Source organism: Lepisma saccharinum, chromosome 26 (assembly GCF_977018435.1).
Source record: "Lepisma saccharinum chromosome 26, izLepSacc3.1, whole genome shotgun sequence".
NCBI classification, from domain to species: domain Eukaryota; kingdom Metazoa; phylum Arthropoda; class Insecta; order Zygentoma; family Lepismatidae; genus Lepisma; species Lepisma saccharinum.
The window spans coordinates 16035952-16051352 of NC_139254.1; the positions used below are offsets into that span (position 1 = coordinate 16035952).

Genomic DNA, 15401 nt, shown 5'->3' on the forward strand with positions numbered 1-15401 from the left:
CTTAATTAACAATGGGTGTTCCTTTCAAGTCTTGTGGGTTGGAGACTATCTATCTTCAGATCATATGATAGAATGGAGTAGGCACAGGGTAGATGCTGAAAGTTGACGAAAAATTTGGATATCGTTCCTCTTGTGATTTTTTTAACAATATAAACATGAAAATTTGTGGTCCTAAGTTGTCCCTTTGTGGATTGATCGTAAGCGTATGGGGAATTGTGCAACTGGTAAGGAAAATGTTTACACTTATCACAGTGTGATCTGTTCTATTTAAATATACTACTATTTTCAAAACGTTTCTGTATAGTTATCTCTATTTTACACTCTTAAGATGATTTCTTGCACTGAAATGTATATGCTAAGAAAGTCTTGTGGATAAACTGTAAAGTTTTTCTGGTTATACCATTTAAGTTGCTACCTAACCCATTCTGTATTTAGTTCCGGTTCTTGCATATGTTTTTCATACCTGGCCTTGTAAAACAATAAATTCACCAAAAGATTGTGTAACTCTGAAACCTGGCACACAGTGAAAATACCAAGATGCCACATACCGTAATTACTATCGATCTTCCTGTTGAAGAAATAATTATTAACAGTTTCATAGATCGGAGACACATTTAATTCGGATATTTTGTGTTTCTCGTGGTTAGTACTTACCAATTATATCTTGCGGAACATAGTCGAAGGTGCCATTATGCTTTTTGCACGAAAACAAACACATTTTCTGCTAAAATAAGCCATTTTCCTGAATGCTACGGAAAGCACCTCACGGTGCGATATCGCTTGCTTTGCGAATAATAACGCTTCTTTTGTTTTCGAATATCAGTGTTTCCAACTCTATTGTGCATGAAAATTCCTATGTTCCACGAATTATTGGTTTTTTAAAATTATACTTTCAAGTCACGAAACCATTCACGGGAACGAGGTATGCCTACGAGGTTAGGTTAGGTTCCATTAGCACTCATTTCATCCCTAAATATGTGCTTCATCATCGAAAAATGTCCTCAGTACGTTCAATCACGTATATCCGGACAACATCGGTTTTTCTCGATTTTCTCCTCCAGGAAATTTTTCCTCGCCTTGGGATTTAGTTTGTTGAATTCCTTATACAATACTCCAAGGGATCTTCTACGCCCGATATAACCTAAAGTCACATCCATGACATGCCATTTTCTCGATAAAAAGCGCACGTTTCTAGGGAAAAAAATGCACGTTTCTCGAAAAAAAATAAAAATATGCACGTTTCTCGAAAAAACCCACGAACCATTCACACGAGGTTAGGTTAGGCCTGTTAGGTTAGGTTAGGTTCCATTAGCACTCATTTCAGCCCTAAATTCATCCAAAAACCATTTTCCTTTCTCGGAAAAAAAACTGCGCACTTCTCGAAAAAAATCGCACGTTTGGAAACCCTGATTCCACTAGCGAGATCGCGTGACTTCGACGCTAGAGCCATCTGCAGGTACATCTTGGAAACAACTGCATGATGTTGTCGATTTTCACAAAATGCGCAATATTATTGCATGAAAAGTGATTATTTATTGTTCTGCTGCACTGTACGATGAAGTTTTAGGAAGAATATATATCAACGAAGGTTCTAAACCTTGGAGAAACTCATTTCCGTAAGTAGTTTCTTGTGTAAAATTGAAGAAATGTGTCTCCGATGCATGAAACTGTTACCGAAATAATGTGTTTCAGGTATTCCATACAAGTCATTGATTGAAAAAATATTTGGTTTTAAATGTAGCGTATGTATGGGACTATAGCCAACATCTGCTATTTCATCGAATGTGAGCGCACGTGAAACAACGAAAGCCAGAAATAATCAAACGTGAATCATCACATAGACCGAAAAGCTAGCAAAATTAGAACATTTTCTAAGAGATGGTACAAAATCTGACCACAATTACTGCTCCTCGAAACCAATTCAATCAAATTCTATGAACCTCGAAAATTAATCAACGCTCATTTCCAAACTCAAATCATCCATCATATAGAAGTTAAAGCCGAGTTGTTAGCACATCGCGCTGAGATGCCAAGGGTCCCAGGTTCAAATCCCGCTCGGGCTTGGTTGTTTGTGAATGTCCATTCATCAATTTCATCACTCACCCCCATCTTCGCAAATTAGCCAAGAGGCACAGACCACATACATACACTGTATATCTCATCTAGGTGCCAGGTCCAAATGTTCAATGATTCTCTCTTTTCTTAAGTTTTATAGGAGTATTAGGTAGTGTTTTAGATTACTGGAAACAATTGTGGAAGCTTGCAGATACTAATTGGCACAGTTTAAAGCTTCAGTAAACATTATTTACTTTAGATATTATGATTTGAAAAGTATCATTACGTGAACATCCAGTTTGGGTCGTTAACCCACTGCTTCAGATACATTTTTCAATCAAAAAGATCCAATCATATTCTTCCATTCTTAAATAATAATCAGGTTCTTACCATGGAAAACAGAAGGAAGTTGCATTATCTCTGTTTCATACGTACAGATGTACTTTATTTCACAATAACACATCTCTGTTAGCTAATAACAACTGAAAACATGCGTAAAAAACATAATCTTCATGAACCATGCAAAATATTTTACTTTCTCGAGGAGTACAGAGATTCAGGGGTACCCCTCCAGTTTACACCTGGCTCAGACATGGAGTGCCATCAGATTTTAACACTGGGCTCAAAAGATGTTTCATGCTTGAGACCAGATAATACTGGAGCATTTAGAGGCATTATTTTAATGCTAAAAGCCCTAAACCTGACCTATCTAAGGTAACAGCGAGAACATTTAAGAACTTAATACCTGCTTCACATCTCATGTCACGTGACACGGTAGCAGTCTATATCCAAGATGACAGTAAATGAATGGACATATACACACAAGAGTATACAGGAGGGAAAAAATTCATTGCACGGTGGTTCGGATCACACTTTAAACTGTAGGTCCTGTCCCAATTAGCCAATTGTGCATAAAGTGGACTTAAAAACAATAAACTCAAAATCATTTTCCAGACAACACATCATAAGTAATCACTAAGCCTCTGACAGTCATAAATTGAAATAAGAGAATGTGAGAAATGCTTGTGTACCATGATTAGTTCAGAATGAAGCAATTTGAATTTGGGCCTTTATCTATACATCTCTGAATACACAATGCTACGTGAGTGAAAATAAAGACTAAGGAACGACTGAAGATGACCAACCAAACCCCTCTCCAATTTTCTTCATATTTGGTATACTCACTAAATGAGGCCTCCTAATCACAAATCTGAAGTTACAAGTTGTTGGAAACTTCTAGAAATTGCAAAATAAGCTAAAATAAGGCGTTAGTTTTCGGAATGGAAACTATGTTTGCCTAACCTAACCACACGTCAATGGTTTGTGGGGTTACCGTCAATGGTTCGCAATTATTTTAAAATTTCTAGACGTTTCCGACAAATTTTAACTTCAGATTCGTCATTAGCAGGCCTCAATTAGTAAGTATGCCAAATATGAAGAAAATCGGATAGGGGTCCGGTCATCTTCAGTCATACCAAAGACTAATAACATGTTAGCACCAAACGTCCTGGTTGCATTTCAAATTTAAAGTCATTTTTATTTTTTTTACAATATGAAATCAGAGTCATTCCATTAGTCGGGATCTGGGTTCAAATATCAGCTTGGTAGGCATGTAGCCAGGGGGAGGGGGCTAACGGGGCCAAAGCCCCCACTGAAATCATACAATTTTCTAATTTAAATAGTGCATAGCGGTAATTAATTTTACTTCCTTAGCAGAATTGAACATGTTCTATAAGCTGTAACATACTGAAAAAGGATACCCCCTGGATATTGAAATCGTTCAAGTTTTAAATAGGCAGAACTTTGTTATTGTTAATAACAGAAATAAAGTAGCAACTAAAGTAAAAACTGCATTAGATCGAAAAAAGTTTAGTGTATAACAGAGGAACCAGGTTATAGTATTTTTATTTTCTACCATTTAATCCAAAGAATAAATGGATTCACAGATTCCAAAACTTATAGTTTTCTTTGTGAGAGGTCACACAACATAAACTTTATGAGTAAAATTAACCCCTAGCTTTAAAAGCTTCTTTTTGAATGGAATGTGTAAAAGTTAATAACAAAACACAATAACTATGAATTTCAGTACACTAACTGTACAAAATGTAAGAAAATGGACAACACTTGTGTTTGATATTCGCTCACACGATGGATCAAGAAGCAAAAGTCTCTTTATTTATGTAATAATACATTTTGATTAAAATTGGTGTATTTTTAATAACTTATAATTGTAAAATAACAACTATAACCATGGTAGTAATTATTAATGTTTCTACTAATCAAGGTCTATCAATGGCTAATATTTCTGCGACACCCATGCTGATAAGATATGAGCCCCCCCTGCCCCGAAATAAAATTCTGGCTACGGGCCTGCAGTTTACTCAATTCTTTGTGAGTGTCCCTTCATTAAATTTCATATCATCGCTCATCCTTATCTTCACAATTAGCCTAAATGTACAGAAAAGTGAAGTAAAATAAACAAAATGTAGTACAGTACATAATTTTAAAAAATAAATGCCAAAGCTAGTGTAAAGAGGGAACATGTGCTTATTAGGACAACACAACAGGGAATAAAATTAATGACCTGAATTTATTTAAAATATTTTATTTTTACGTTTAAATGTTTCTTGTAAAGTTAGGTCAGCATAACCCTTCAAAAACATGTTGAGTCGCCTTCCCGATGGTGCAGTGGTAGCGTCGTCACCTTGTAATCAAGGGGTCCCGGGTTTGATACCTGGTGGAGGCACATAGTTGTTCGGATCCCACTTTAAACTGTAGGTCCAGTCCAAATTAGCCTTACTGTGTATAAAGTGGACTTAAAAACACTAACTCAATCAATAACTCAAAAAAACACATTGATTTGCCACATTTTAGTGTTTGGCAATGAAGACAACATAAATTGATTTCTGCTGAGAACCTAGAGGTTTTGTGAACAAGACCGGGCTAAAGCCTTTTTTGTGATGGTTGTTTCGTTAATTTCATCACCTATTCACTTACCCTTATGATTAACAAAATTAAGTGACTAAAAATATGTAAATGCAATTATCCTGTATCAAAGAGTCCATGTTCTTGAATTAAATATATACATAACAACTTGGGAGACTTTCCATAATGCTTACAAGGATCAGAATTGTTTAGCTACTAAGCACCAAGTTAAAAATTGCAGTTGAAACTTGCAACTTCTGACTGCTAATTTTGAACACTGGACACAATTTGTGAAAATGGGATATTCTGTATAATGGCATGTCCATGACGAATAAAACTTTTGGGGATGTAAAGAGAAAATTACCAAAGTTCTTAAATTGTACATAACTGAAAACTATGAATTTTAAGCAAGTAATACTTATATGCTCTTGTTTTTATTTTTGGAATAAATTGGTGTGAAATAACATATTTTATATATTTCTTGTATTCACTTTAATTGGTTTGAAAGTAAAACTTGGCATGTTTAAAATGCAGGTGTACAATGATTAGTTTCAAAGTTAAAAAGTGGAACTTGGGCTTTATTTATGACATCTTGAATTGTATATTTTTGAAAGCATAAAAATAATGCATTAGAATTTTGGGGCTAGCGTCAATGGTTCGCAATTATTTTGCAATTTCTAGACGTTTCCGACAAATTTTTAACTTTAGATTCGTCATTAGCAGGCCTCAATTAGTAAGTATGTCAAATATGAAGAAACTCGGAGAGGCCATCTTAAGTCATACCTTAAAAACTTTATAGGGTTGATATTTATGAACCAAATAGTATCAAAGTAAGATAAACGTCTTTTGCACTTTGAAATTTCTCTGTGCAAATGTGGAATTATATTTGAATTTTTGTATATACTTGTTTTATATTACTGCCTACTGTATAGCTATGTCTTGATAGTTCTAACTTTATCTTTTGTCTTTCCAGGTTCTTATGGGAATATTTTATTATGTTAGAGCTGTAGCATTGGCAGAGGATTTACCTTTGGAGCCATCATATCCATCAGTAAAAGATTTTTATTTGGCTGCTGATAAAAGTTATCAAACGGTATGGACTATTTGTTTTAAATATATTTTTAAGTACAAATATGGTGTGCTCCTTTCTGCATTGAATTGTATTTTTGTTATTTAACATCGTTTTTCTGCCACTTTTGGCTAATTTTGAAAATGAGTATTGATGATAGGTGAAATTGATGAATTGACACTCGCAGAGAACACTTGGGTGGCCTCTGTGGCAGAGTGGTTAACAGAGTTTGAATCCCATCCTGGCATAGATGTTCTTTGTGAATGTTCCTTTATCAATTCCATCATATCATCACTCATCCTAAGCTTTGTAAGTAGTAGGGAGACAAATTTATGGTAAATAAAAACTGAGGAGAGCGGTAAATAAAATGTTAGATCAGCGGTATATACCAGCGATGAAATAAAATGGCACACACTTCTTCATTATGAGAGGAAACAACATACAAAAGAGCTATAAATTGATAAACTACTTCATTTTTATATACTATACACATACACAAGTACTTACACACAATTCATACTTCATGGATTTGCAAGTAAGTTTTTTGATGTCTTGTGTTACCTGGAGTTCGTTTCTATATAGTCCACCTTGTCGAGTACCGTAGCATCAGCAAGACCAGCAACCTAGAAACCTATTCCGAATACTTCAATAGACACACAAATAATTCACATATACTATTCAGAGCCGCCGTTTTCCAGTCGGTAGGGAGTCTGACTGCCACACGGAGACTTGGGTACGATATCAAGCTTGTATTTTTGTTCGTAGGTGCCAGAACAGGAAATTTTTTCTTGTTGATTACAAAAACCATGAAAATCTAGAAAGTTGATTATTCTTTTTCTGTTTATTGTGTGGTAATTAAGCCATAAAGCATCTCATAAAAATATGATGTATTATTAATTAATGAGCTTGCAATTGTACCACAACAGTCGCAACCTTGCTCTTCCAGTTTAAGTTCATGCTTATTAAAGCATGCAAGATGCATTTATCTCTGAATGTGAACTTTTTTTTTTTTTTTTTTTTAAAAAATTGCAATGAATTTGCCACAGTCACCTAATAATTGTTCCATCCCTACATATCTGCAAATTCACTTGCTCTGAAAAAGCCACTCATTTCTTTATTTTAAAACCAGCTTCTGAAAAAAAATTACTCCAAGTAAATCGGTGAATCAGAACATTTTTGTTTCTTCATTGATGTGTATTTTGCATTTTTGTTTGGATTCCAATTCCCAATTCCAAGTATACACAATGACTGAATAGTTGTGATGTGTTTGTGTGTGTCTTGTGTAGTAGTTGTGCTGTCTAATGTGTTTGTGTTTGTCTTGTGTAGTAATTGTGCTGTCTAATGTGTTTGTGTTTGTCTTGTGTAGTAGTTCCTCCATTCATATTGGGGGTTAGGCGTAGAGCTGACAACTCTGCACTGTAAAAAGCCATGTCAAGAATCAGCAATATAAGGCCATGGATGTTCCCAAGGTAAAATATTCCGGAGGTAAAATAGTCCCCCGTTCGGATCTCCGGGTGGGGACTACTTTGGGAGGTCCCTGGACTAAGGATAAGATCTACATTAGGAACAAGGATATTAAATTAGGCACCTGGAATGTTCTGAGCCTTTACCGGCCTGGGGCATTTCAGTGTACAGTTAATGAGATAGTTAAGTATAAATTAGATGTAGTAGCTGTCCAGGAAGTTAGGTGGCCAGGAGAAGGGAATTGTAAAACTAAAAATTATACTTTTTTCTATGGTGGTACTGAAAATCATAATTTTGGAACAGCCTTTTTTATAAATAATAGAATTATCTCGGCTCTTAAAACAGTAGAATTTATTAATGATAGGATATCATATGCAGTTTTCCAGGGTAGGTGGTGTAAAATTATTTTAATAAACATACATGCACCAACGGAAGATAAAGATGATAATACTAAAGATTATTTTTATACAGAGTTAGAACAGGTCTTTGATAAATTTTCTCAGTATGATATGAAAATTCTGTTAGGTGACTGTAATGCACAGATTGGCAAAGAATTGACATTTAAACCCACGATTGGTAAAGAAAGTCTTCATGAATTAAGTAATGATAATGGTATAAGGTTGATTACTTTTGCAACCTCAAAGAATCTAATTGTGAAAAGTACCACTTTTAAACATAAAGATATCCATAAATATACCTGGTCTTCTCCAGATGGTAAAACTCATAATCAGATAGATCATATTCTCATTGATAAGAGAAGGCATACTAGTATAATTGACGTTCGTACACATAGAGGTGCTGACTGTGCAAGTGACCATTATTTAGTAATTGCTAAATTAAGAGAAAGACTCTCAGTGATAAATCATAAGCAACAAAATCTAAAAGTTCTAAAATTTGATACAGGAAAGTTTACTGATGAAAGAATTAAGAAAGATTACCAAATTAAACTGTCAAATAGATTTGATATTTTGCAGGATTTAAATGATGATGAAAATATAAATGAAACAGATGTAAATAAGAATTGGGAGCACATACGTAATGCAATAGAATCAGCAGCTAAAGAAAGTATAGGATACCATAAACCAAGAAAAAGTAAGCCATGGTTTGATAATGAATGTCATAATCTAATAGAAATAAGATATCAGGCTAGACTTAGGTGGTTAAATAACTCTGATGATACAAATCTAAACAATTATAATAGAATAAAGCGAGAAGTAAACCGCACGTTTAGAAGTAAAAAAAGAGATTACTTGAAAACCAAAATTAACGAAATTGAAACAAACAGCAAAAATAAAAATATCAGAGATTTATATAAAGGTGTAAATGAGTTTAGAAAGGGGTGGCAACCTAAAGTAAACTTGATAAAAGATAAAGACTGTGATTTTCTAGCTGACCCAAGGGATATTCTAAATAGATGGAAGAACTACTTTAATGACCTTTTAAATGTCCATGTAGGAGATAAATCAGAAGTAAATGAAGTACACACAGCAGAACCTTTAGTTCCAGAACCTAACTTGACTGAAGTTAAGGATGCTATTAAAAGGCTAAAGAATAACAAAGCACCTGGCATTGATTTAATACCAGCTGAGTTAATTAAATATGGTGGAAATTCGTTAATATGTCAAATTCATAAATTAATTTGTTTAATATGGAATAAAGAAGAAATCCCTCAACAGTGGAAAGAATCCATAATTGTTCCTGTGTTTAAAAAAGGTGATAGAATCAACTGCAATAATTACCGTGGAATTTCTCTACTCTCAACAACATATAAAATATTATCTAACATTCTTTTAACAAGACTAACCCCATATGCTAATGAAATTATAGGTGATTATCAATGTGGATTTAAACGTAACAGATCAACTACAGATCAAATTTTTCACATCAGACAGACACTTGAAAAAAAGTGGGAATATAATCAAAATGTCCATCAGCTATTCATTGATTTCAAAAAAGCATATGATTCGGTCAAAAGAGATAAATTATATAATATATTAGTAGAGTTTGGAATACCTAAGAAGCTTGTTACTATGATAAAAATATGCACAAGTGAAACAGAAAGTAAAATTCGTGTGGGTATTAATATGTCTGACAAATTTACAATTCATGATGGGTTAAAACAAGGAGATGCATGATCTCCATTGCTCTTTAATTTTGCCTTAGAATATGCTGTTAGGAAGGTAAAAGAAACTAAAGAAGGACTAAAATTAAATGGTGTGACTCAGTTGTTAGCATATGCAGATGATGTAGACTTACTGGGGGATGATGTGAATACAATTAAGAATAATGCTAAAATATTTTTCAAAACTGCTAAAGAGATAGGTTTGGAAGTTAACAAAGAGAAAACTAAATATATGCTTACAGGCCGAAACCAAGTGTTAGGTAATAATCAAAATCTAATTATTGATAACAACTCGTTTGAACCAGTTTCCAAATTCAAATACTTAGGAGTAATATTAACAAATGAAAATTATATTAAAGAGGAAATAAAAAGTAGGCTTAATTCAGGAAATGCATGTTACTTCTCTCTTCATAAACTTTTGTCTTCTCGTTTAATATCTAAGAAACTAAAAGTTAAAATATACAAAACAGTAATTTTGCCTGTAGTATTATATGGATGTGAAACTTGGTCCCTTACATTGAAAGAGGAACATAAATTGAGAGTATTTGAAAATAAGATCCTTAGAAAAATCTTTGGACCTAAAAGGGATGAGGAGACAGGTGAGTGGAGAAGGTTACATAATTTAGAACTACATAATTTGTATTCATGTCCAGATATTATTAGAATAATTAAATCAAGAAGACTTAGGTGGGCAGGCCATGTGGCACGAATGGGAGAGGAAAGAGGAGTTCACAGGATTCTTGTTGGGAAACCTGATGGTAAGAGACCTGTAGGAAGGCCAAGACGAAGATGGAGGGACAATGTTGAGATGGACTTAAGGGAAATCGGTAGGGATGGAAAAGAGTATATAGATCTTGCTCAAGATAGGGAAAGATGGAAGCCTGTGTTGCTGCAGCCATGAACCTTCGGGTTTAAGAAGGCTAGAGAGTTAGTTAGTTAGTTAGTTATACACAAGTACTTAACTGTCCGACCAAAAAGAAAACATCAACACAAAATCACTTCATTTCTAAATTGCATATCTCAAGTGATTTATTCATTGTATGTATTTAAAGGATATCCTTGCTGTCCAACAAATAAAATAATCACTACTACACATACACAAACACATGTTGAAAATCACATGATGATAAACAAAATTCATTCATGACTGAACACAAATGACACCATTGTTTCCCTTGACATGGGGGAACAGACTAATCTTATCGCTGCTACAGGTAGCAAATTCAATGAAACTGGAAGTTGAGTAGACATTCGGTGGAAGAAAGGAATGTAGCTTGACAGGGAGCGAAGTTTTCGAACTGAGATTATGTGCATGGGAAATCCCAATTTGCAGCGTCTTCCTGATGTGATCGAAGATGAAAACGTTCTTCAGCTGCAAGTGGTAGGAAACTTTAGGCAAACGTTTAGTTACAAATCGACAGTTTGCGCGCACAACCTCTATTGCCGGTTTTTGATTGTTTTCTACTTATTTTGATGATATTTCACGGTTATTTCGCAAAAAAGCGTTCATTTCGTGGAAAAGCACACATTTCGCATTACTTTGCAAATAAAACTCATGCATATTTCATCATTGGGGGTATAGTTACGTGCAGAATGTTCAAAATTGCATATTTTTTCCAAATTTCGCGCATCTCGTGAATTCAATGTCCCTAGTAATTAGCCAAAAGTGGCAGAAAAGCGAAGTAAAATAAACCAAATCAATCTATCAAACAAGGAACATGCATGCTCTGGCCAGGATTTAAATCTGGGAACTTTGGTGGCAGGTAAAAAGTTGGTCACAGAGCCAGATTTCTTGCATTAAGAGCTGGACACTTGAGGATTCATATTCATTTTATATAGAAAATACAACAATTGCAAGTTATCGTTAATGGGTCTCTTCGATGGCATAGTGACACTGTTGCCTTGTAATCACAGGGTCCCAGGTTTGATTCCCATTTGCACAGCAGAACAAAATACATCAATCACCAATTGTCATTAATGGTCTTCTCCGATTGCATAGTAAGGCCTCCCAGATGGCGCAGTGGTAGCGTCGTCGCCTTGTAATCAAGGGATCCTGGGTTCGATACCTAGTGGAGCCACATAGTACACTTTAAACTGTATGTCCAGTCCTGATTAGCATTACTGTGCACAAAGTGGACTTAAAACATCAACTCAATCCAATCTGATTTCATAGTGATGCTATTGTCTAGTAATCAAGGAGTCCCAGGTTGGATTTTAAACCATTTTAAACTGTACATTCAGTCTCAGTGAACGAAAACCAAAAAGCTATACGATGTACGCTTTTAGATGGAACATGAGCTCAGCCAGTGCTATTGTGCTGTTGCCAAACTAACTGCTAGCGGAAGGGAAAGACAATGAATTAGTTGTGTCCAATATATATAGTGAATATTTCTACTCCCAATGTTGTTTCTTCAAGAAACGATAACTCGGCTGTAGGTGACTGAAATTTATGGGACTTGGGCAGTCAGGTTCAAGGTATACTTTGCCCTTCTTATGATGAACCTTAAAGTGACGAGTTTTATGAAAACTTCTTGCACGCAAGAAAAATACAGAACACTGCATTTAACTTGCCCATCGCAGTTTCCTAACTGTGCGACATTGCACTCCTACCATTGGCTGGTCACAACTGACACGCTCTGCGTAGCCCTGTCTGATATTGCTTCTAAAACCGTATAGTGTGGAAGTTACTTCAATGTCAGGGATTCCAGGTTTGATTCGCAGCCTGGGCGTGGGTGGTCTTTGTGACGTATTATCCTTCATCACAGTGGCGGCGGGCGGCAGCTATGATGGGTAGTGCCAACGTGATCAAGTAAATAGAAAAAAAAAACTCCGCAATGCCCCCCCCCGCCCCCTCCTTGAGGTTGCGCCACTAGCCAAGATGTTTGTCCTCGTTTGGTAACGTGGAAAACAACATGTGTTTAAGTAATAACGTACTAATCCTATTCATCTTCACTCACTAACCTATCTTTATACACTACAAGAAACTTCCCTAAAAATATAACAATTACAAGAGGAAAGGAAAAACAAATCCTATCACCTTCTCCTCCCCCATGCACACGTATTCGAACTGGATGTCGAAAATATCTTTGTTATGAAAAGAAATTGTCGAAATGCCGAAGGAAACTCGCATCATCATAGGATATTTTTTAAAAAGTCTGGATGGTGCTCTTGGTGCATCTATCTATTATCAAAAATGTTCATTTAACTTTGGAAAAATATTAGGTTCGTTTCTCCAAAAGTAGGCAGAAATTACTTCCCCAACGGGTCTTACAAACCAGTCGTATTTAGCGACTTTTTTCTGAAGGTGGCAACTGTGGTCATGTCAACACTGCGAAAGTTCCCTCGCCAGGCCAGGCTAAGACTGGCACGGTTTCTTATGGGCTAACCCCGCTCCCTGCCACTTTGTTCTCGGCTCATGGTGGAAATGTTCCTCGCTGAGACTTCTTCAACCCTCTGCACGTGTGTCAACTTGGTTAGGTCCACGATTAGGCCAGCTCTTCTGCGGCACGGATTGTTGCCTCGCGAGGGTACGAACGAAACAGCTGGCGATGCAGTGAGGAGGTTGGGGCGATCGTCACGTCAGCTTGACCGATTGCAAGATTCGAATCTCCTTGTCTGTAAACTATCAATGTATTCATTTGTCTTTACTTGGCGACGTAAGAATTTCTTCTGAGGGTAGTGCCATGGCACGGCAGCTCTACCCCTTGAGCCGCCGCTGCTTCATCATATCATCACTCATTCTCATAGTCATGATTAGCCAAAATCGGCAGAAAAACAACGCTAAATAACAAAAATCAATCAATGCTTGCAATTGTAGCATATGGTTCTTTGATGTCATACATTCAAGATGGCCATCGCTTCACCCACTAACAAAAGAAATCGATCATAACTCCTTTAAAATTGTTTTTAGACAACTTTTCATAGATACATTTTTTGTTCATAATTGAAAACTGGACAAAAAATATTCTTAGTTTTTCTGTATCTTGCACTGTTATGAAGACGTATCCAGTGAAAAATTTCCGTACCCTTTTTTGCTAGGAATCTAATAAATATTTTACACTTTACTTGGCATTCCGACACATAAAGGGCAACAATTTACTGCTTCTGGAATTTTGCTTCTAGGGTTGGTCCTAGGGACACTGGATGGACAAATTTTGGAGGAATCATGACAAAAGATCACTCTTGGAGGATTTGTAATGCCTGTTCCTCAATTTTGATAAAAGTGGTGCATTAATTGCTGCTACATGTTGCTGGGAGATATATATGTAAGTGCCAGCAAAGCAGGCGATGCCAGGCCATCTCGGTAGCTCAGTGGTAGAGCAATGGCACGGATTGCCAGAGACCCGGGTTCGAGTCCTGGTCATTCCTGCATTTTTCACCGAAAATCTACGTCGTACATCTCCTGTGTGTGCCTAATTTAATGGATATGTATGCATTTATATCCTGTTTGTCCCCTAAATGTTAAGAATGTGTTCTAATAATAAAGAATCACCGCCAGTAACATTCAGAAAGAATATATGTCACCCTTGATGTTTTTGTAACTTATTTTTCATTTCCTTTTCAGAATGCCTACAACTGTTGGATAGCTGCATGTTTGTATGTATTCACATTACTTTTCTCGGCGCATCAATTTTATGTGAATAATCGTCTTTCCACAAGTATGTAATGTAGAATTAAATGTGTTCTTTCTATCAAAGATATCAATGGCAGGAACTGTAGCAATCGTGCATCATGAATGTTTCGAATGTGTAAATAAACATTCTTCAGTATCCCGAACAACATAAGAAAAAAAACTTAAGAATTGTTTTCAAGAAAGTTTTGTAAATATGAGTGACAGTAATTTAATGTAAATAGAATCTCACTTTCGTTATCTTCTCCATATTATGATTGAAATGTTCATATTCAGTGCTATTTGTTTGTGGGTCAAAACAGATTTCATTTTTATGATTTGTACCTCTGGAAGTACTTAACTATTTTTTTCATTACAAATTTAATACTCAAAGGTAATGTGGTCTGAAAATGAGTTAAATTATAACGGACAGTGCTTCTGTATCACATCTTTTTTTATATATATTTTCGATTGCAAGTTTCTTACAGGTTTACCCCAGTTTATTATGTAGAAAAACTCTTTAGATGTAGGGTGTTGGGTGGTGCATCATTTTTGTGTCATGTGAGCTAAGAAATGGTGTTTGTTCTGTAACATTATTACTATCGAAATCTCATTATCAAGAAGCTTTGCTTCTGAAGAATACTCAAAGTTGTTACATTCCAGTATTTTCTTTCTACAAGAAAAGTGTATCAAAAGTATTGTATATGTTAGCTTAATATTTGTGAAAATGTATGATAGTTATGTGAATAAAGTATATTATAGTTTGTTGATGGATTAACAGATGTCAAAGTTTATTTTTATACCCTGCTTAGTAAAATAATTGCTGCATTTGGCAAGCCAGACAACTGCAAGATATAGTTGAGAGGAAAAACATCAGTACTAACTTCCGAGTTGTAAAGGAAGAAACTATGTAGAGTGAATATATAGTTAGGAAAGAATGAAAAAAGTAGATGCTATTCTCGTAAAGGTGATAAAATATCTTCTTTTGTGATACGTTTAATTGAATTTAAGTAATTATAACCAATTTTGAGTTCATTTTCATATTCAGCTTCGTCACATTCTGAGTTCAATCAAAATATTTATTGTGAATTTAGAAAAAAAACATTTCAACGTTAGGTCTCATGAGAAATATATACTTACCATTCATTAATGCAGAT

General features: G+C 35.3%; 1 protein-coding gene across 1 annotated transcript; it reads left to right on the forward strand.

Annotated features, from left to right (window-relative positions):
* Nucleotides 1-57: 57 nt before the first annotated feature.
* LOC145979842 (ribonuclease kappa-like) lies at nt 58-15026 on the forward strand. The gene is made up of 3 exons (XM_083112873.1): nt 58-224; nt 5954-6073; nt 14200-15026. Exons 1-3 carry the CDS (start codon nt 93-95, stop codon nt 14299-14301), a joined length of 354 nt encoding a protein of 117 aa, XP_082968999.1. The 5' UTR covers nt 58-92; the 3' UTR covers nt 14302-15026.
* Nucleotides 15027-15401: the final 375 nt, after the last annotated feature.

Excerpts from the sequence above, each read along its gene's own strand:
- LOC145979842 (XM_083112873.1), top strand. The coding sequence starts at position 93 with ATGCTGAAAGTTGACGAAAAATTTGGATATCGTTCCTCTTGTGATTTT. Across the intron at positions 225-5,953 it reads TATGGGGAATTGTGCAACTG|GTTCTTATGGGAATATTTTA; the intron begins GTAAGGAAAATG and ends TTGTCTTTCCAG. Across the intron at positions 6,074-14,199 it reads CTGATAAAAGTTATCAAACG|AATGCCTACAACTGTTGGAT; the intron begins GTATGGACTATT and ends TTTCCTTTTCAG.